The sequence below is a fragment of the Corvus cornix genome, chromosome 3, assembly GCF_000738735.6.
Source record: "Corvus cornix cornix isolate S_Up_H32 chromosome 3, ASM73873v5, whole genome shotgun sequence".
NCBI classification, from domain to species: domain Eukaryota; kingdom Metazoa; phylum Chordata; class Aves; order Passeriformes; family Corvidae; genus Corvus; species Corvus cornix.
In genome coordinates this window covers 35,565,758-35,588,183 of record NC_047056.1, presented here as the reverse complement: position 1 = coordinate 35,588,183, position 22,426 = coordinate 35,565,758, and the positions used below count along the sequence as shown (strand labels likewise).

Genomic DNA, 22,426 nt, shown 5'->3' with positions numbered 1-22,426 from the left:
CCAAAGCCCCTTTATACCCCTAGTGAAAAAAACCCTAAAACTGTCACTTCTGGCTTCAGTAACTTCTGGCCACACCCCTGCTTACCTCTGGAATTTCGTTTCTAATTTAACTATTTGCAAAATTCAGACTTAAACCTCTCTCTCTCTCATTAAGGCTGGCAATCAAATAGGGAACGCAGCATATATACACTGGAAGCATTTTACAGTTTTTCTGGTATTACAGCTTTTGTTATTTTGAAAATTGACTTAATGGTGTGCTGTTTGATTGAGCTGCCTGGTTGTGTTATATTCTGTTAGCATCACATCTGCAATGCCTGTGGGCTTTGCTGGCTGGTCTAATTGTTGCATGTATCATTTTATTTTGATAATAGGAGGTGCAACAGTGTTGAGCAGCACAGTCTTAATACAAGTGTAGAATTGTGAGCTTACTCAAATGATACCAGTTAAGTCTGTCTCTGGGAGGAGTCTTTAGAGTCCAATACTGTTAGTGTTTTTTTACAAATTCATGGGCTATGTACCTTGAAGAGAGATATTTTTTATTTTTTTAACTAATACTTGGAGGTGTTATTTGCCTTGCAATAAAATTAATTGCTGTATTGGAATCTTTCTAGTGTTATTTCAGAAAAACATCAGTAACATCTTGGTGATCTTTGACTGAACTATACACACATGTACATAATGTTCTGGTTATCATTTTGCAGACATGAATCCTTTTGCACCAGGAGCTGGCTCTCGGCGAGATGCTCATTCCCGGCATCAGGGGGTTAACATAACAGAGACAGGCCTGGAAGGCGTCCTTTTTGGAATGTTGGATCGTGAGACTGATCGGAAATTGTGCTCAGATATCCATGATACTCTGGGACATATGCTTTCATCTCTCGCAGTAGAAAACCTTTCTCACTGGCTCATGCTTTGTAAGGATGTCCTTGCAGCTTCCAGTGGTAAGTGTTCTGTTGTGTTACATAAATGACAATGTGTCCTTAGCATTAGCACGTTCTGGCAGTATTGGTTTGCAGCTTGTCTTTTATCCTAGTTAAGACGTAGGTTATATTGTATACAGAATTTTGATTGTAATGCAGTTAAACTTCCACAGAAAGAAGGAATTATCGAAGTTAAGTTTCAGAATATGCTCATAAGAGTAAAAAGTTATCTGCTTGAAGTAGGATTTCCAATGGAGAAGCAGTGTGTTTATAAGTCTGACATTTCAGTATCTTAGTGAAAGCAGACATCCTTTTTAGCCTGTATACATCAGGATTCTACAAAGACAAGACTCCTGTACACATTCTGAGCTTTCTTTTACAAGGTTTTGTGAGTTATGTGAGTGATGTGATGATGGGTTACTGTGGGGATGAAATTTTTGTTTGTTGTTCAGCTTTGCAGATTTGTTTGCTGAGATTTTGTCCTCTGAGACCTTATTCCTGTTTTTCAGCTTGTAGGATAGTTATGACGCAGAATCTGCTCATTTCCCTTTCATTTATACTTGTTTATTGTCGTGTGTGAGTGCATCCTGAAGCTGTTTCTAAATGCTGCCAGCTTTACATTTACTGATGAGTAATGCTACCAATAACTTCTTTATGCAATGTAGTTACCACACATCTGCCCAGTGAGAAAGACCTCATTTCCTGAGCTTTAAGTTGGCATGTCCTTTTGTTATTTCATGCGGGATAGGTCTTAAAGTTTTTAACATGGTTGTCCAATTTCTTATTTATTTATTAGTAGGTGACATATCTCAGAGAAAAAACATATTTAAATAATTTTCCCTCTGGTGTACTGTAAGCCAGCAACTTCACTTTGAACTCCTTTGATCCAACTAACTGGCATATGACCAAAATGTGGTTTGCTTTTTAAGCAGAGATTTACAAATCAGCCACATGGGGTCCTGCATGCCTTCTCAAAACACCTTTGTTATGAATTGGCATCATCCATGTTTGATTTGCCATAGCCTTTTTCTTTATTGAATGTCTTGGCTCTTCAGTTGCATAAATTTAGACTTTCTAAGAAGCATGCCTTAGTTTCTAAGAAGCATGCATTGCAATAATTTCCTTTAATTGTCCTCTAATTATTGCTGGAATAATTTTTGTCAGTATTTTGGCATTTTTCTAATTTAGACCTTGTCATTGAGGCTTCATGTTTTCATTTCTGAATAACAAAAGTATATATGCATGTTTGGTGAGGGGTTTTTTGTCCATGTTTGGCTTTTGGTTTTTTATGTGATCCCTGAAACAATTTTATTTTCTGAAATGAAGTCTCAAAGCTACACCTAGAGAAAAGAATTTTCTGAATGTTAATCACATTTTTGAATGCTGTCAGGGGCCTGCTTGGCTGCATAGTGTCCCATGGCACAGAGCTTTGTATTTTTGTTTCAGTTTAACTTGCTTTTTATCTTCCACTTGAAATGGGAGCTGAATAATTCAAAGCTAAACTGATTCTTTTATTCTGAGCCTTATCCTGTTTATTGGCAATTTAATGGGTTAATTTACAAAGCTGGGCAGTTTTGATATGGGATTCAGCTACAGTTGGTAACTGTGGAGAATTAATGTTAGAGGAATTTATATCATGTAAGACAAATAAAGGGTAATTTAATCCAGAACAGAGGTGAAAATCCTTTATTTTACTGATATTTTCTTGCTCTTTGACGTTTGTCAAATGTTTCTACAGAAGAATTAGTCTGTTCTGAATCTCAGTATAGGGAAAGACTTGAACTCATGTCCATAACTGTCTTCTGTGGATTTTAACAGTGGCATGTTTTTCTTCCTTTTAATTTTTTTGTGTGGTAGACATGAGCACAGCTGCTCCCTTGGGAGGAAGCAAGGATGAGGAGTCGGAGAAGAAGGATGAGATGGATGATGATTCAATGTTTACCACCTTGGGTGAAGAGGACAAGTCCAAGCCTTCTGTAGCGCCTCGCTGGGCCACTCGTGTGTTTGCAGCAGACTGTCTGTGCCGGGTTATCATGCTGTGTGAGAATGCCAACAAGGCACACTTTGACCTGGCACTGGCTCGTTCAGCCAGACTTAAAAACCCAAAAAGTAATTGCATGCTTTGGTTTTGTTCTTAATTTTTTATTTTAATTTTGACACCTCTTTGCAGCTTAAGATTACACAACCAAGAAAAAAAATAAAAGCACTTACTCTTTCATTCAAATGGTTAAAACCAAAGGAAATGCCCAGCAAAAGTCAATAAAATTGTACCTTTATAACCACCGTAGTTACAGTACCATGAGCACAAATAATGAGGTTTTCTGGAACATACCAGCTGTGACAGACTGGTCTGCTTAGGGGAAAAAAAACCTTAGAGATGCAAAGCTTTTTTCAAGTCTGAAACAGAAGCAATAAACTTTAGCTAAGGGCAAGCTGGGAGTGTTTTCAGAGTTTAATGTAATGACAGCAGTGAAATAAGCTTGAGATTATTTTAGCATCTCCAATCTGAAGAAATGCTAGAAAAGAAAAAAAGAAGGGATAAAGCTACGTAATTATTGCTATGGCATTGGCTGCAGAGAGAGGGATGTGGAAGGGAGTTACAAAAAGACACGGACTTTATAAAGTTAATTCTTTTGGTATCCATGAGAGTGATAAGTCTTAATTTTCAAGCTCATTTTCCAAAGATAGTTTTATGAGTTAGAGGATCAAAAAAATTGAGAGGTCATAAATTGCGTAGCAGTTTTGTGATGAAATGTTTTTCAGATAGTGTGAGGTGTCTGTCCTTGAGCTGTCCATGTTGTTTGTGCTGTATTGTGATTATTTGGGTTCACCTGTGTAGTGCTCATGGGGACTTTGTGTATGTAGGATGAATATTGTGAGCATCCTAGAATGTGTGACATTAATGGACTTGGTGTCTGTGTTGTTGAGGGTGTCTGTTTTGGTATGGAGGGTTATCGGGTCTTTGTCTGTGTTGCTTGGTTCCTGCTTCCAGCACTGTGCCTTGATTTTGTGAGAATCTGGTTTTTGACTTGATTTGAGGCCAAGACCATTGAAGACTAAGAACAGTTTCAGGGAAGTTTATTTTGTCATGGCATTGTATTACAGAGGAAATAATGAACTAACTGCTGCTTATAGGGTCCTGCAGAGAATTGCATATCGTAATCTGGGGAATTTTATTTCTATTTATTTAAAGTGAACTTTGATGTATTTGGTATCATTGTAAAAAGGAAAACTCAGCAAACTTCTACCCCCCCAAATTCAGCTTCTAAAATACTCAAATTTTACTGTTGTCTCTGATGGTCTGAAAAAGTAAGTGGCAGACTTTAATCACATTGTAGTTTGTAAATTATTTTCATTCGTTCTTTACTGATATGCCTTGGAAAAGTTTCAGCCACAAAAGACGTTTTTCTTCTTTAACTTGAGACTTGAAAATAGCTTAGGCAATTTGTGGGTTTTGTTAGTTACAGCGGATGTTGTTAAATAATTTATTTTCATGTTGGTTGTACAACGTGGTAATTTCAAATTGAGAGTAGGAAACGAAATAAAATGAATACATAGAGAAGAATAATCCTTTCAGAAATGTTACCGAGCTATGTATTTTTCTTGTTTACACGCTGTCTGCTGCTTGCTTGCAGCCTTGGATGTGGTTTTCAGGAGAACTAGAGGCATACTCAGTTTTAGGTGTTTGAGTTTGACATCAGCAGGGGTCACTGTAAGCATAGGAGTCGAGCAGGGGCAGGAATTGCCTTGAAGATTTCCTGTATGTTTGGAGGTCATTCAAATTAGCTTTCCTGAATGTTTTAATATATTCTAAGATACTTAGCCACATTTACATATTCCATTCTATGCAATTTCTGCTCAGTTTTTAAGGTTGTCTTAGGAATAAAAGTCATAGAATCACTTTGGGGGGGAGAGAGGAAGTGGAAAACAAGAAAGAAAGCTAGGTTACATTGTTTCCTGCTTCTTCCATGCATTAAATGTGGACCTTTGAAAACAAATAGGTAGAATTCATGCATGTCAATGAGGAAAATGTTGCAAAGATTTGTCATGTTAGCTATCTTTTAAGTTGCTAAATAGTTTTTTCTGTTTTGTTCTAAGATGACTTCTTAGTGCTCCATCTCTCTGACCTTATCCGAATGGCATTCATGGCTGCCACTGACCACAGCAACCAGCTACGGATGGCGGGGCTGCAAGCTCTTGAAGACATTATCAAGAAATTTGCATCTGTTCCCGAGCCAGAATTTCCAGGCCATGTGATACTGGAGCAGTATCAGGCGAATGTGAGACGTCCTTTATAAGTTCAGGAAATTGTGTATTTATGCCAGTATGCCAGTATTAGCTTTGAGCACGTTTTGTTATTTCAAAAAAAGCTGTGAGGAGATTTTTCTCTGTGTGAAAATGTGCTGGAGAGACACTCTTATTTACCTCTTCAAATTTTATTTTTGTATCTCTATTTATTGTAATTTAGTAGCTGTTAAAATTCAGTAGCTTGAAAGCCAAATATTGTAAGTTACATTTAATTTTTTCCAGAAGTGGCTATTAGTTTGTAGAATTAGGAATTGGAAAATATCATTCACTCAGTTCTAGATTTAATCTAATAAATCTGTTTTCTTGGGAATTATTGAATGTACTTCTGTTTAAATGAAAAATACAAAAGTAGATCACTGGGAAGTGGGCAATTAAAGATTGTTTTTGGGATATTATTGTGCTTTTTTTGTTGCATACCTTAACTCTTTCACCTCTTTTGTCTTCACTCTGTCTTCAAGTTCTTTCCAAATACTTTTTAAAGTCAGGCTTTCATCTTTTTCACTTCCTGTCTTTTTCTTCTTCCTTCTGTAATGCTGTAACCATTGCTTCTTTCTCTTGGACTTGGTCCTTTTGTTTCAGAAAAATACTGCCTTGTAGCAACTGCCTAAAAGGCATTTTTCAGCCAGGATTTGCATCAAGCGGACTTGATGCAAATCCAAACATAAACATTTGATTTCACATCACTGTTCCTTTGGACATCAAATTGTCATTGGCTTATTGATCCTTAGCAGAAGTTTCACCTGTAATACTGTAATGATTAAAAGGATACTCATTAACAGAAGGAAGATAATATCACGTATTTCACAAAGGTAGTTGAGACTTAAAAAGGCAATGGGCAAGCAGGAAAAAAGGTAATTTAAGACTTTGTTGTTGTTGTTGTTAAGAATGCTATTGCACATGTTTGCTAGACAGCAAGGATAATTTTGGGGTATAACTACAATGCCAAATTTGGCAATCTTGTCTTGCTTGTTCTGTATTTGTCCTTGAGCCTTAAACAAGGTGAGATATACAACACTGTGTCCCTGTTATTTTAGTTGGATTTTAAAAATTTTTCTTCCTATCAACAGGTTGGAGCTGCTCTGAGGCCGGCTTTTTCCCAAGATACACCATCTGATATAACTGCAAAGGCCTGTCAGGTACAGTGGAAAATGTTCACATACTATAAGCAAAACTAATTTTCCTTCTCTTTGGAAGAAGGATGCACAAGAGAAGTAGCATCAAATGGCTGGAAGATGTTGTAAACTTAGGCTGTGATGTTCTTGCAACATCTTTTGAGTTTCCTAGTAGTAATATTTTGTTCCTCAGAAGTGCAGAAGTCCTTTTAGACAGCTACATCAAAAAACGTATCTAGAACTATGTCTTCATGTCAATCCTGCAAGAAAAAAAGAGAAAAAAGAAAAAACCTCTTTGCTTAATGAGACCAATAGTAGTTTATTTGTTTTCTTTCAGTCTGATCAAACGTTTGGATTACTGATAATTTACCTTTAAACACTAAATTTTCATTCAGTTTAATGCTCTACTTTAGAAGATCTGAGCATTCTCATTACAGTCATAGTAACAACTTGTCAGTGAAAGTTTGCTAAAAGATTTTTTTTTTGCATGTGTGTGGCATTGTTTTCTTGTGTGTGATCTTGTGTACTGCAATTTAAATCAACTATCAGCAACATAGCTGTAGTAGTATGTGGTTTTCACAGCTAAAGAAACTACTGTGGTTTAAAGCAGCAGTTTTGTTAGCTATGCAAACATAAGTTTTAAAATGATAACTCTTGTGTTTCTGAGTTTTGTTTAATAAATTTGGGTCATCAGGAGCATGATTTTGTGTTGTTCTTTTACTTAATTTTCAGCAAAACTTGCAAGGATAGATCATGTACAGCATAGCTTGGTATCTACATGTAGGAAAAAGTATGTTCAGCCTGATTTACAGAATGTTTCTGCACATTTAAAACTAAACTAAGAGGCAGTTTGTATGAAACCATTTAATATTCCTTATAACTTGTCAAAATCTTCTCTATTCAACCAATTTTAAAGTAGATGTGTGCACTTACAGGATCAAATGGTGGGAGATTAGGTTTGGATATTTAACTCTCTCTAGAAGTTACATGGACAGAGATGAGCTTCCCTGAAGGAGCTGGATGTTATAGTTTTATGTCATTACGGAAACAGTTGTTGACTTGCTCAGCAGCAGAATTGAAGCTGGTCTTATTCCTACTGTGAATGAATAACAGTTCTTTGGGAAGTTTTCAACAGCTTTGTCCTGTACGTGTTTGGGATGCTTTTTAGTGTTTGCATTTATGTTATTTTAAATATGTCCATCATTCCAGATCATGAGAGAGTTCCTTCCCCAAAGGATTAAATGGAACTGGTTCTCTAAAAGCAAAATAAATAAATTGGAGATAGGCCTTGAAAAAAAGAGTTTGTAAAACCTGAACTACTTGAGTTTCATGAGGTTTTTTTGCTTCTGATCCTCATCCTTGTAGAATCATCTCCAGAATAAGAGCAGCTCTTCTGAAAGAATTTGTCGCTTTTTCTCTTTGTAGAATAGCAGCTGCGCCAGAATTCTTCTATTGCCTGCATTATGTCTGGGCATGAATGTGTTTCAGAGGATGAGTGCCAATGTACAGCATTAGTCAGGAGCAGACAATCTGTGTGATGTTTGTTATTTTAAGTACCTGTTTTGATCCATTTAATTCAAATGAAAAGTTGAGAGACAGCCAACTGTCTGTCCACCATTGTGAATAGATTGTTCTAGGTGTAAAACTCTGGGTTCCAAATCATAGCTCGATGTTTAAAATAATTTCTAAGTGTTTTCTTGACATTAATAATTTGAAAGCATCCCACTAGTATGGAGCCTTATATATTGATTTGAGATGTGAGGGGTTTTAAAGATAAGATTTTTTTGGTTGCTGTCCAGTATATTCTTCACAGAGAATGCAGTGACTCATTACCTGAATGATTGACCAAACACTTGGGATGAGAATAAAAAAATTGTTATAACCTATTTATGAAGGATTAAAAAATTTTTTAAATATTTTCTATATATCTATTGAGTTCCCTTGTAATATGCATTGCAAATACAGCCTTTATAACCACCCACCTGAGCAATTCTGTTGTCATGGGTAGAAAGAAAAAAAAAGGAAAACCCGGTTTATTTGTCTTAAGCAGGAAGAATGCCTAGGTTTTTCCTGGTGGTTGTTTTGGGTTTGGTTTTCTAACTGATTTAATTTTTTTTTTCATGTATAGCATTGTTGGGGTTTTTTGCTAGTTTAGAATGATTCTTAACTTTGTTGTCTAGGTATGTAGCGCTTGGATAGGAAGTGGGGTTGTAAGTGACCTGAATGATCTTCGCCGAGTTCACAACCTTCTTGTCTCTTCCCTGGATAAAGTGCAAGCAGGAAAAGGATCTTCTAGCCAGCTTTACCGAGAGAGTGCAACTACTATGGAAAAACTTGCGGTTCTGAAAGCCTGGGCTGAGGTAAACATTGACCATTAAATCTTTGAAAGTTTGAGAACACTTTACAGTGTAACAGCAGCCTCACACCTCATGCTGGCTCCATACCTTCCTCCTAACCTGTTGCAGTTCTACTCCTGGGATGTTTTAACCTCAATATCTTTCTCTGCCATTCTGTTGATCCATTATTTACAGTGAGGCATGATTGTTGTTTTGCTACACTTTTCTGTATAAAAATATGCACTCATACCCTATCAGATTCTGAATTTCTTCCCATCTTACTGCTCTTAAACTTGAAAAAAAACCCACAAACAAGAAAACAAAATCTCCTTGCCCCAAAAAACACTAAAAATCAAACAACCATAAAATAGATTGTGGGAAAATATTGCAGTTAGTTGACTATTTAACTAACTAGTTAGTTAACAGTGTCAAGTGTTTATAATTTGCACATTTTTAGGAAGAAAGTGTGTGGCCTAATTGTTTTAGGAAAGTCCCATTTATGAACCTAAGCGTTATATATATATATACTGGTAGAAATAAAAGAAAGGATGTAAATAAAATGTGGTTGTATTAAAAACCTTTTTTTTCAGTAATTTTCTGGTGAATTGTATCTGTGTGGAATCTGTGGGAAAGGCTGCTGTTTTGCTTTCATTTTAGAATCTCACAGCACATACTTCGACATGTTTTACTTCTAGGTGTATGTTGTTGCCATGAAAATTAAGAAAGAAGCAGAAACCAAACCAAAGCGTGTTTTAAAGAGCACAGAGGAGGATGAGGATGATTTTGGTACCGTGGATGAGTTGCCACCAGACAGTTTGATAACACTTGTACAACCTGAACTGCCTGCACTGAGCCGTCTCTGGTTGGCTGCGCTGAAAGATTACGCTCTTTTAACTTTACCAGCTGAATTTGCTACCCAGCTTCCACCAGATGGTATGCACTGAATTTTCTTTTTGTGTTCTGCAAAACAGAAAAAAACCCTGTAGCTGGACATTCAGAATTATTCTATAAATTATTTCACATGCATGTTTTTGTATGCAAGTGATAAATTTCTGCCTGGGCATGTAATAGCAGTGTTTTTGAACTTGAAGCTTTTTTCCTTCAATTTGCAATGAATATACTCTTTGTTTGAATCACTGAGATCATTAAAACCACATCTTTGTAGAATTAAGAACACTTCTGCACCTCTAATACTTTGGTATCAAATCCAAATGATCTTGTCTGTATGAAAAACTTCACCCCTGAGATTAGAGCAGATACCATTTTACAGTATTTTGCTGAATTAAGAGTGAATGCTCTGTACTAAAAATGCTGCAGGACCTGATGACTGTGCCTGCCTTTCTTGCTCTCTGCTTACTGCTTTATCGAGGCCACTGCACTTGTTCATGAGAGATATTATTACTGCTACTGCACAAGGTGAATTGGAATGTACTGCCATAACAAGTATTACACCTGAATATGTAATCAAGCACATCCAGAATAAATAGACTAATAAATTCAGAGTACATGCTTTTTATCTGTCACTTGTAGAGGATTTCAGAATTTACCTTTGCTCTGTTAATTTAACAGGAGGAGCATTTTACACGCCAGAAACTATTGATACAGCTAGACTGCATTACCGAAACTCCTGGGCTCCCATACTACATGCAGTGGCACTTTGGCTAAACAGTACAGGATTTAATGTGTCAGAGTCAACAGAAGATACTGCTGCAGCAATGCCTAATTCTCAGAAACGTGCTACATCCATTATGTTAAACCAGACACCTGGAACTCCACCTACCACTAAATCTTTGCCAGAGATCAACAAAGACCGAATGCACTTAATTTTGGGTAAGAGTTACAAGTTTAGAATTCAGTAGCAGCATGTTATGGTATGAACCCCTATGAAAATGAGAAAAGATACTTTGCTTGAAGTCTGTGAAGTTTAAAATTCATTGCATGTCTGGACAGTAAAGTTTTGAAAATCTGTGTCTCATCCTCTCTCTTATCTCTCTGCCTCCTGCATTCTTTGTAGCTTTGACAGAATATTTGTCAGTGTGATTATTGTGATTTATTTAATTGAATAAAATGAGTAGGAACTGTTCTACACTGTAGTATAATGCAGATGATACTAAATATTATGCTTCAAAGATGCAAAAGCTGTGAGGTTAATTAAAATACACACCCCTATAGAAACACTGTTTAGTACAGACTGATATTTGGCAAGTCACATGGAGTAGCTTTTGCATCAGCTTTTCATCTGTGAGTAGCATTGACTGTTTCCCTTTGTTGTTACCTAACAGCTTTAAGAGGTGGATGTAATTAATCTCTTACTCTGAGGAATGCTAACAGTTGTCTGAGATAAGACATATTTAAATCTGGAATTAAGTGCCATATGTATAAGATGAATATTGCATGATTTTTGGGGCTTAGCTTTGTTTCATTTGTCTTTACATTTAAAGGAATTCAAGAAAATAAAACTCAGTTTACAACTGAAGGATTCATATGTCTGACATACAGATAGATCTTTCGAACAAAATATGGATTTCCATTCAGTATTCTTAAATTGCTTGTTGTTGCTGTGCATTATTTATCCTGCCAAATTTTGGGGAAGACGTGATGCAGAAGAGGAAGTGAATACAATTCTTCTTCATAGACTCTCTTTTAATTAAAAGGAAGAAGAATTGAGAAAAACATCTAGCTTTCTAAACTTGTTAAGAACCTGCTATACTTACAAAAAAATTTTAAAAGAAAACTTGATTTTATTATGATATGAACATTCTTTTTAATTATTGCTCTTTTCAGGTGTTAGTATACAGTTTCTGTGCTCCCCGAGACCTGAAGAGCCTGTAGAGCATGTTACATCTTGCTTACAAGCACTTCATACTTTATTGGATTCCCCTTGTGCCAGGATCCATATTGCAGAGGATCAGGTAATGTATGAGCGTGTTGAAACAATCAGCTTTTTCTATGTCTTCGTCTTTCATCTATGATGATTACAAAAGCTGTAATTATTTTTTGTGTAAGAAAAGTATATATTCATCATAAGCAAGTGACATAACAATTAGGAATTGCTTAGTCCTAATTAATGTTTTTCTATGTATTTTGTTTCACTGCAGCTCCTTGGTGTTGAACTCTTGAGTGTGCTTCACCGACTCCTCCTGACCTGGGATCCTCCTTCAGTCCAGCTACTGGTTACGGGAGTTGTCCAGCAGATAGTAAGAGCAGCTCAAGATTATTTGCAGGAAAAAAGGAACACACTAAGTAAGATTCTGAAAACACGGCTTGCTTTGCAGAGTAAATTAGCAACAGGTTTTCATATTGGGAAAGGAACTCAGTTGCATTAGAGTATTGTTACACTGAGGAGGAAAATGCGGTGTATTCCACAGATAATTTTGATTGTGTTCATAATTACCTGCTGATTTCTTAACTCCTGTAAGATACATTTTTTCTTCCTCTGATCATTCTCACTTCACATCATGGTTTTCATTCATTTTTCTGGAGTATGAGTGATGCAAGTTATACCCAGCACCCCCCTTATTATTACCTTGCTCAGTTTCCTTAATGTTTCTCTACTGACTGCGTCCTTAGTATGTAATTTACCTTTTTTCTAAAGTGTGATGGTTTAGCCACTAGTACCAGGGTATTGTGGTGTGTCCCTGGCACAACTGACATTCATGAGGTGAGTGAACTGGTCCTGGAACCAGTATGAAAAGTTGCCTGCCCAGGAGATCTTGCCAGGATGTGGAGCAGACTTGCACCTGGGCTCTTACTTCACTGACATTCAGGGCACTCAGGGTGTGTCAGCAACCAGGAGCTCTGGGAACAGGGTGTGCAACAGGAGCAAGGCAGTTGGCATGGAAGGGCATGCTCATGCTGCCCAGAAGTGCTGCTCAAGACTGTACAGGACTGCTAGAGTCAGCATAACAATGGCAGTGACATACAACACCACGGTCTGCTGACTGAGGGACAATCATCTCTGGTGCAGCAGAGGTCTAATGACCAGGTTTCAAATTCAGATGAAAGTGCTGATGTGTCTGTGCTCCAGAGGCTTGTCTGTGCAGCCAGGGCTGGAAGTGACATTGGTCTCACCTGTGAGACATGAAGGAAATGCTTGTGAAGGTGAGCAGACTCTATGGTGTCAGGAAAGGTAAATGGAGGAATGAAATGTTCTCCACAGAGGCCCTGCATGTGCAGGAGTTGAAGTCCTATGTTTCTCAGAAGGAGAGACAGCCATAGGCTATGTGGGAATATGGCCCTGGAGGATGACACTTGCATGAAGGTGGCAGCTGCAATGCTGTGACTTCCAGCAACAAAAGGCTCTCTCTCCAGATATCCATTTGGAGAACGCTGTAGAGATCTGTCAAGGGAAGAGGAGCCAGCTGTCCTACTTTGAGAGATCAGAACTGATACCACTGAAAGGAAGTGAAGGGTCATACCAGTCAGGAGCCACAGGCTGCCTAATCAAGAAGGGGAGGCAAATGAAGCCATATTAAACCAACCCAAAGAAGCATTCCAATCAAGCTGTGGGAGCTTCATGAGAGGCTTTTACCATCCAGTCATATGGTGGAAGGGTCACACTGCAGGAGGCTAGCACTCAGAAGTGTACGAGGCACAGACTTTTTCAGTCCAAATGCTGGACAGTCCGAGTAAGAGTGGGGCTCAGTGGATTTGCTCTGCACTAATACAGAAGAAATGGTTATGAAGGTTAATGGTAGTTGTGGCTGTACCATCTATATGGTAGCGGAGGTCATAATTTCAAGGGAAAGGCAGAAAATGAGTAGCAGAGCAAAAGCTTTGGCCTTACTTGGCAAACTTTGGCTTGTGCAGGGAGCTTGTAGATGGGATCTTGTAGTAAGCTTTCCTGAAGGGCAAAGGAAAGAGGGATTGTTCATCTTTGGTGACAAAATAAAGCTCATTCAAAATGATCATGGCAGGAGGCTGACTTGGCTGAATAGGAATTTCTGACTGAGCTCAGATGTGACAAGGAAGTGTGTGGATGTTGGAAATGGGGGCAAGCTGCCAAGGAAGACTACTGAAGACTTCCTGGGTATGGAGGAGTGGAACTAGGAAAGGCACAATTTAGCTGGAGCTGAGACTGATGATGAATGTCCAGTGTGACAGGAACACCATTTATAGATATGTTGTCAGCAGAAGAAATTTAGACCTGCTGCTGAATGAATTGGGTGATCTAATGACAAAACACACTAGAGGAAAAACTAAGGCACTATTATCTTGTTTGCTTACTTCTCCTGTGTCTAGTGAGCAAGCTTAGGGGAGAGCAATGCTAGCTGCAGCAGATGAGCATCCAGTTAGGAGCTGCTTACAAAAAAGCTGGCCATACCCTGGAACCAGATGGGACACATCTGAGGGAGCTGGCTGATGACATGCTAAGTTTGTTGCAGTCATCTTTGAAAAGCTGTGGTGCTCAAGAAAGCTTTCCAATGAATGGCAAAAATGAGATGCTGTGACTAACTTTGAGTAAGACGTGAGGTGGGGTTTGAGTGAACTTGCCAGTAAGCCTGCTGTGCTTGTTGAAAGGTTTTGGAGTAAATTTATTCTGAAAGCACTTAGTACATGAAGTAGATAATGCCTCATCACCCTCTGTGATGAAATAACTGGCTTTGGAGGTGGGGTGGTAGATACTGTTTACTTAGACTTTTGCAAGGCTTTTGAGCCAGTACTCTACAATATCATTGTCAAATTGGAGTGATGTGGACTGAGAAGCAGGAGAATAATTTGTTGGACTGCTGTGCTTGAATGGAGTTCAGTGATTCAAGTCTGACTGGCAGCTGGTTGCAACTGATGTTTTTAGAGATCAGTATTGGGCCTGCTACTGTTAAGCACATAGGACAGGTAGGAAAGAATGTACCCTCAGCAAACTTATGGGTGATACCAAACTGTGCAAATGGTGGGTGTGCTGGAGGGTAGTGCCGCCTTTTAGAGGAATTCTGAACTGCAGGTCTGAGAACCTGCTGAAGTTCAGTAAAGACAAATGCAAAATTCTGCATGTGGAATGGAATGTGCACTGGTATAGGCTGGTGGACTAACAGACTGGATAGCAGATTTGCCAGATGAGGAGTTGTGTATGTGAATCTCTTGTGTGAAACCTATGCAATGCTGAAGACTCTGTTACTGGCCTGTGTTAGAAAAGCATGACCAGTGGATTAAGGATATGGTTATGAAGATGCATCTGGAGCAGTGTCTAGTTCTCTTTGCCCTACCTCCTCATTCTGAGTAAGACAGATGTTGACTAACATGAAGGAAGTTCAGTGGAGGTCCTATAAGCTGCTTAGGGAGGTGTAGTGTGTGACCCATGAGGAGAGGCTAAGAGAGCTGAACTTGTTTAGTCTGCAGAAGAGAGGGTTAATATGGGATAGAATAGCAATCCCCCTTCTTAAAGGAGATTTAAAGACAAGGCCAATCCAGAGTCTTCTGAAAGGCAAGTGGTGGCAGGACAAGAGGCAATGGACACAAATTGAGGCAATGGAAATCCAGATGGGATACAAGGAAAAAATTAGTCACTGTGGGAATGGTGAAGCAGTAGAACAGGTGCCCAGGGATGTGACATCTCCATGCTTGGAGATACCCAAAACTTGACCAGCAGTCTGAAAGCTACTTACTGAGGTACTTTTAGTGGCCTCTTCCTTTTAAGAGAGAATCTCCATGTTTGATTATCCCTTTACCATTTCTTTAAAAATCTCACATTAGATGTACTGTTTCCATCTTTGCTAGGTGAATTAGTTTCCAAGTGGCAACCTGGCAAATAGTTCATTGATACCTGGTTAAGTTGGGTAGGTCTGCCAGATTTTCTATTACCTGAAGTAAAACCCAAGGAATATTCTCTTACTAAGGAAAATTACTATCTTAATCTGGTATGATGTACTGTTGATAAAAAAAGTCCCAACTGATAGCTTTTGCCTGTTTTCCACATAAAAACAGGGAGAAGATTTTGCTGGAACTTGATGAACCAGCACAACAGAAAATGCAGGCTCTGTTTCTTCATATGAATTAATGGAATTGTTTACTGTCAGCCCAGTAAGCTGCATTTTTCAGATTGATGAATGTGATAACAGTAGCAATCATTTAAATTCATAGGAGCTCTATAGGGGTAGTTCAGGCCAGCTCTGACTTACTGAATCTCTGTTGCTGTTTAGTGGGAGAAGGAAAGACTGCAGCTGGCCAAGCTGCCATCAAAAGAGAGACTTTTTGAACTGAATACACTCAAATCATGAACTTACTCGTAGAATCCTACAGTGCTTTTCTGTTCTCTATTTCATAATCAGTTTAGGCTAGAATAAGATTTTGTCAGGGTGGAACATTTAATTAATAGCTATGAAATTTTTAAAAAAATGTCCTGGCTGTTTATTTGGCATTCACTGCTGTTAATTTTATAATCAGTTTTAAAAGAAGCAAAATCATTAACTGTAGTTTTATTTTGTGCAAGGCTACTTTTTTTTCTAGTTCTGGATGGATTTTTAGTAAGTATTATTGCAATCACAATACTTCTAAGGCATTGTAAACCCCTTTAAGTCATTCTAACTAAAACATTTATTCTGACATGAGCCATGTTTGGCCTATCTTACTGTACAGCAACTTTTTCTCCTTGATTTTTAACTTCTTTGGGAAGAGTGTGTCATGTAGTCTTTGGTATGGGATTTTAACTGTCTCCTCAGACATTTCTTTCCTTTTTCAGATGAAGATGATAATGAGGAAAAAGAAAATCCTCTTGCTTTAGGAGAGGGAGGTGAGAGTGGTGGTCTTGTGCCCGGGAAGTCTCTAGTCTTTGCAGCCATGGAATTGCTCATGTTTATCCTAGTACGACACATGCCCCATCTGAGTTCAAAAGTGTCGGATTCTCCAAGTCACGTTGCTGCCAAATCCCACCTCTCTGAGGAGAGTGCTCGTCTCGTGGCTGCCAGCGTTAATATTCTGTCTGACCTGCCTTCCCTGTGTTCTCCAGCAGGTAAGGCATCGTAGCAGAACATGTGCGAGTGATAATTCTAGAGGCAGCACAGTGCGGATATGATGCTGAAAACAAACTGTAAATATATTGCTATGGATGCTTTAAGGGCCATCTGTTGATAAGTATATTTAGGTGATTAACTAAATAAGAATTCAGGCTTTTCCAGTGAGCAGCGTAAAGGAAATTTGCATGTGTGCTGCAAATTTGCTGAGGAAATTAGCTTTGTACCCCAAGACACAATCTGATTTTATTGTTGGGTTTTTTTCCCTTTTTTCATGCTTTTGAAACCTTTTGGGCAATTTTAATCATATTGTAAAAGAACACAGACATTTTGAAGATAATTAAATTCCTGAAAAGTTCATGAAAAGCAGCAGCTGTATGAAAAGATAATCCTACTGAGGGAAAAACAGCACAATTCATCTGTGGTACACTTGGGTTTGCAGCCGTTGGCTGTCAGTCGTTCCAAATGTGATTATAAACTAAATGGAGCTTTCTTCTGCCCAGGAAGACTGTCACAAAGGATGTGTTTAAGCTGAGATAATTGCACTAAGTTCAGGGGTAAAGGACACAATTACATGGGAGGCTGTGCTCTTTGACTTTTGTTTTTTGGAGAGCAAATCGCTTAAGTTTTGTCTCAAGAATCTTTGGGAAGTTTTACCCACTCATATAGATAAGATGTTTTAGAGTTGGTCCCCTAATGATATGCACTGTAAGTAAGATATTTGGACAAAGTTATGCTCAAAAGACAATATGGCCTGTCTTCCATCAGAAATTTGTGAATTTGTGTCTTGCAATTCTTTAAGGAACAATAGATTTTGAGTTGGAGTCGTGCCCTGTTTCCCTGTTTTTATTTGATTCCTGATTTTTTTTTTTTTATTTTTTTAAGAGGGTGATGGGAAAGAGGGTGGGCAAAAGAGGAACAGTATTACTTCTGTGTAGTCTGGAGTGAGGGTGTTACTCCCAGTATTTCTCAAGTGGCCACTGAAAGTAGCTCAGAAACTACTGTAAGTTTATAGAGATTAGTCTGATAGGGATTTGTTTTTTTCCCCTCATTCAGAAGATGTAGCCAGCTCATAGCTGTAGGGAGGCAGGGATAGCACATACACAAATATTTGTGTTAATTGAGCCTTTGGATATAAGGGAAACTGAACAAAAAGAATTCATCACTTCCTGCGATTGGGTGGTTTTTTAAATTTCTTTCTCTTTCTTTAAAATACAAGCATCTTGCAGTCTCCATGGGATAAGATCCTGGGCAATCTGGTCTTGAAGAATGGCTGCTTTGAAAAAGGCGGTTGAACTAGATGACCTCCAGCAGCCCCTTCCTGTCATAATTGTTCTAATTAATGTATTAATCCTCACAGCATTCCCAGAAGTAGGAAAATGGCAGGATTTGTATTTCCACAGATGTGGGAAAATGAAGCATGGAAGAGATACGGAAAGAGACCTGACTGAAGTGATCCATAGATTGATTTTGCATGCCTAAACCCAACAGCCCTCTTCTTTCAGTCCTGTAGGGGCTTAAAGTCTACATGTGATATTGAAACTCTGACAGCCTTTGTCCAGGATTTGAGACACACAAACAGCTTCCTTACTTTGCTTCTGGGGCTTGTACCACACACCACCTTACTTGGAACATGCAATAACTTAGTTTGGATACTTGTTTCCAGACCTCCTTTTTTTGCTGTTTATAGGCCCCTAGTGATATGCAGATCCTGTTTTAAGATACTTAGCAACCTGGATGACATACCATATGTCACATGCCATGTAGGACAAAGCTTTAATAGCTAGATCATCATTCCTGAATGTGACAGCAGCATTTCAATTGTTGGCTTGTATGACTTGGGTTATGATACACTTCAGTAGTACTGATGAATGAATTTGGTGATAAAATGTTGAAGGACACATATCACTTGTTACCTGAATTGCAGTTTATCTCATCTCCTTTGTCTCCAACCAAATGCATCCATATTGGGAAACACAGAGAGGTTATCTACCACACTTTAGAAATTCTATTTTATCTTTTTTTTTTTCTTTTTTTAGGATGTATGACAATCTTACCCACTATCCTATTTCTGATAACAAGAGTATTGAAAGAAACAGCAGTAAAGTCAGCAGATAATCAGGTCCCACCTCCAGTCACTGCAGCTCTTCAAGGGATAAAAACTATTGTTACTCTTCCAACAGTCAAGACTGATGAAACTCAGAAACAATGGACAGGTCTTATCCGCAGCACTCTGGCATCTATCTTGGAAGACTCTCAGCCTGGTAAGTGGTTTCCAAGTGCAGGAGAGTTAAAATTCAAGAAAAATGGATTTTGCTGTAATGAAAATGTAGGTATGGTATCTGCCTATAACTTCATATAAGACCTGAGTGAGCAAAACTCCTCAGTTGCTTAGTAGATTTTATTGAAGAAAAGCACAACATTGACTTTTACAAAGTAGTTACATCTCAGGAGTTCCCACCAAGTTTTGTCCCTGTTTGGTCTGTTTTCTTGATAGTGTTGATCATAACCTCCAGTTAGAAGTTTTCCCTTTTGCTGTGCATCTGGCAGCCACTGCCTCTCAGGTTTTACTGTGGCACAAGTCATTTAGTCTTAGTGACAGTCAGTGTTAAAGTGAATGAGTGGGAAGACAGCCACAGATAATTGTGGCAAGGTTCATACTGGAGTAGGATACTCACAATACTGTTAAAAGCTTTCTGGGGTGAGAAAGAAATCCTCTCCCTGGTCAAAAAAATCCCTGTTACTCATCAGCACAATGGTTACTGTGTCTCTTCAGAGAACTGCAGACCACCTCTTACAGTTCACATGCGTGCTTTGCCTTGCCCTTCAAAAAGTGAAAAAGATGTACAGTCTCAGCTGCATAGTTAGCAAAAGAGAGACACAAAGATTTGCCATTTGCATAGTGGTAGTCAGCAAGAAAAACATCCCATTACATTGCCAAGGAGCCATTTGTGGAGAGTGAAGAGAGGCTTGAATGGAGTTACTCATGTGAGAGATGGGGAATGAGTAGGTAATTGCAAATGATTCTGAAATGTCCGAAGGGGGAGGATCACTAGGTTTGTGTTAACCAAGCCAAACTTCTAATTTGATTTGTCACATCAGCTCTCGTTTTCCAGCCTTTAGTTACTGTAGAGATTTCTCAGGCCCTCTTTCCAGAAACATCACTGGCTGTAGGCTTTTTTGGAGACTTCAGAAATTTTTCTTGGTTCCTTGCAAGAGCGTATGTTTTCCTTTCCAATCTTCTGTGAAGTGTGATAGTCACACACACAAAAATCTAAGTAAGGTCCACTGCATTCAATTTCAAACCTCATCATTCAATAAAATTTAAACAATGTAAATATAAAATAATTTAAATAATGTAAGAAAAATTGTCACTTTAAATGCTTGCAGTAGTTTTTTGAAGTGAGGTTTCACATTATGGCTAAGCCAATTGAGTGACTAGCTGACATTTGTGAAGGGCAGTCATGTTGTTTTTCTTTTTTGCTGACTTTATATATGCTGTTTCTTTGTGCCTCTCAGGGGAGAGCAGAACCAATGTGGCCAACCAGACCAGCAGAACAGTGCTTTTTATATATATTATAATAGTTTATATATAAATATACATATTTTTGTTCCAATAATTGTGAATTATTGAATGAGATCTGTGAAGACAGAGCTTATACAAGGAAAAAAAAATATGACAATGGCAAATACAGGCTATTTGAAAAGCAGGAAAGGTTAAAGTAGGACTGTTCCTAGTGGTGACAGCTGGCTGTCAGATCAACTAGTTTTCTGTGAAACCTCATTTTAAGTAAAAGTTGTTGCCATGCTGGACATCTGTTTCTTACTCTGCTGTATCAGCTGAAGATAATAATTTTAAAAAGTGAAGTAGATCTTTAACGGGGAAAAGATCTAAAAATATTTTTTCCCCTCTTGTTTACACATTGAAAACAAAAATATGACTTGGTCTGAGAAAGTGTGGATGATGATGTTTGCCTTGATACTTAAGTTTCAGAAAGATTGACTTACTGTATTAAAACAACTGTTAGAATAGAGTTGCTCAGATTTTTGTCAGTCACAGTCAATAATGATACTGTAATAAGTAAATGCATGCGCAGTTGCAAATAATATCAAGTGTATATATTTCCCCTTTGTAAGTTTATCTGTGTTCACTGACTTTTACTAAATAAATGCTAAAGCCTTTTTGGAATAAGCTAGCAGCATATTTGGTTTTGTTTTTCAGAAGCCTCAAAACCTATTCTTGATGAAGTAAGCATACTTACAGCTATTACTCTCTTCCTCTGGTCAGCAAGCCCTGAAATAATTGGAGTGCAGTCTTTACAAAATGGATGTATGAACAGATTCAGAAGTGCATTGAATTCTTCTGATCCTTGGGTAAGATCATGTTATAGGAATGTGGATGATATATGGCTGGCAAAACCTAATTGTGATATATTTAACACATTTCCTGAATGATTTGTGGTGCCTTTACTTCAGGGACAGATACTGCTGTCAAAATAACTAGAATTTTCAACAGTGCATTATTGAAACTCATGAGCAAAATAACCCAAACTAATTGCTTCTAGATAAAGTGTGTTTGTGGCCTTATGCCAGGTTCTTGACTTCAGCTTTTTAAAAGGCAAAACCAGTCTTTGGTATATGAAGTTTTATTAGATGAAAAGGTTGGTTACCATAGAGTGGAGACATTTCTACATTAGCATTGATCTTTTATAATACAAACTAAACCATTTTTTCTGTAGATAAAATTACAGCCCACATTTCTGATAATTTTACATTGGTGCAAAACCTGTGCTTATTTTACACGTTCATACAAAACTCAGTTTGTGAGCAAAAATACAATTTTGTGGTCACCATCAGAATACCTACAGATCTAATTCATTTGTCTCATGATTTCACTTCTGCCCTTTGGCTTGTCTTTGTGAAATACCTTCTGAATTGTTTTCTCATAAAGAAGAAAGTTAAAAAGTTGTAGACTGACTTGGTTCAGGCAGGCTAATGCACTGTTAAGCTTAACTTTTCCAGCCATGCTTGTATCAGTTTGAATGGGTATACAAATCTGCAGGTGGGAGCTAAGGAGAGAAATCTATAATGTTTCCACAAGCAAACACAGCAGAGATTCCTGAGAAGAAAAACACGCAAAAAATGCGGATGTGTTTCGGGTCACAGTGGGGCATTTAAAATCCTGTTTAGACTGATAATTCTCTGTAGCAGGGCAGGTGTTTTCCAGCATGAACATAAAATTCAGTTGATTCTGAAGCCTGACTCTGGATGGAAAGCTACTTAGAATTATATTGTGTGAATGGAAATGTCAGTTGTATTAAGCGAAACTTTAATGTCATACTCTCTCTCAGCTCTATATAAACACATGAGCAGGGAGAGAGAAGTACATTGTCGCCCACTACCCTGCTGGAAAGCTGCCCGTCAGCTGGAACTTACCACTATTTTTGTAATGCACAGAGCAAGCTTGGACAGCAGCCAGATGGTGTCCACTCTCTTCTCACTGATGTGCAGAGCATATACTCTGTAATACTTGTGTTTTCATTCTAGCTTTTTAAATGTAAAATACTCATTGTGGCAGCCAGTAACGAGACACCTGTTTGTAATAAAAGCATGATAGTGATTGTTCTAAGTGCATTGAACTGATTAAGGAGAAAACTCTTCCAAAGAACTGATGCCTTAAAAGAAATACAGGAGTATTTTTGAAACTATTACCACATGAAAAGGTTAAATATCATATATAGTAATAATCAGAAGTCTGGTGAGCTCAATTCCCTTTTGTTCCAACAAGATAACTCAGTTGAGAG

General features: G+C 38.1%; 1 protein-coding gene across 1 annotated transcript in view; it reads left to right on the top strand.

Moving 5' to 3' along the window:
- HEATR5B (HEAT repeat containing 5B) overlaps positions 1-22,426 on the top strand; it is a 57,741-nt gene that overhangs the window by 29,198 nt on the left and 6,117 nt on the right. Inside the window, exons 23-34 of the mRNA XM_039568404.1 lie at positions 702-941; positions 2,778-3,029; positions 5,019-5,200; positions 6,296-6,364; positions 8,521-8,700; positions 9,372-9,609; positions 10,246-10,506; positions 11,461-11,588; positions 11,775-11,919; positions 16,352-16,621; positions 18,662-18,886; positions 20,845-20,996. Of these exons, the coding sequence (XP_039424338.1) occupies positions 702-941; positions 2,778-3,029; positions 5,019-5,200; positions 6,296-6,364; positions 8,521-8,700; positions 9,372-9,609; positions 10,246-10,506; positions 11,461-11,588; positions 11,775-11,919; positions 16,352-16,621; positions 18,662-18,886; positions 20,845-20,996 (2,342 nt within the window). The remainder of the gene's footprint in view (positions 1-701; positions 942-2,777; positions 3,030-5,018; positions 5,201-6,295; positions 6,365-8,520; positions 8,701-9,371; positions 9,610-10,245; positions 10,507-11,460; positions 11,589-11,774; positions 11,920-16,351; positions 16,622-18,661; positions 18,887-20,844; positions 20,997-22,426) is intronic.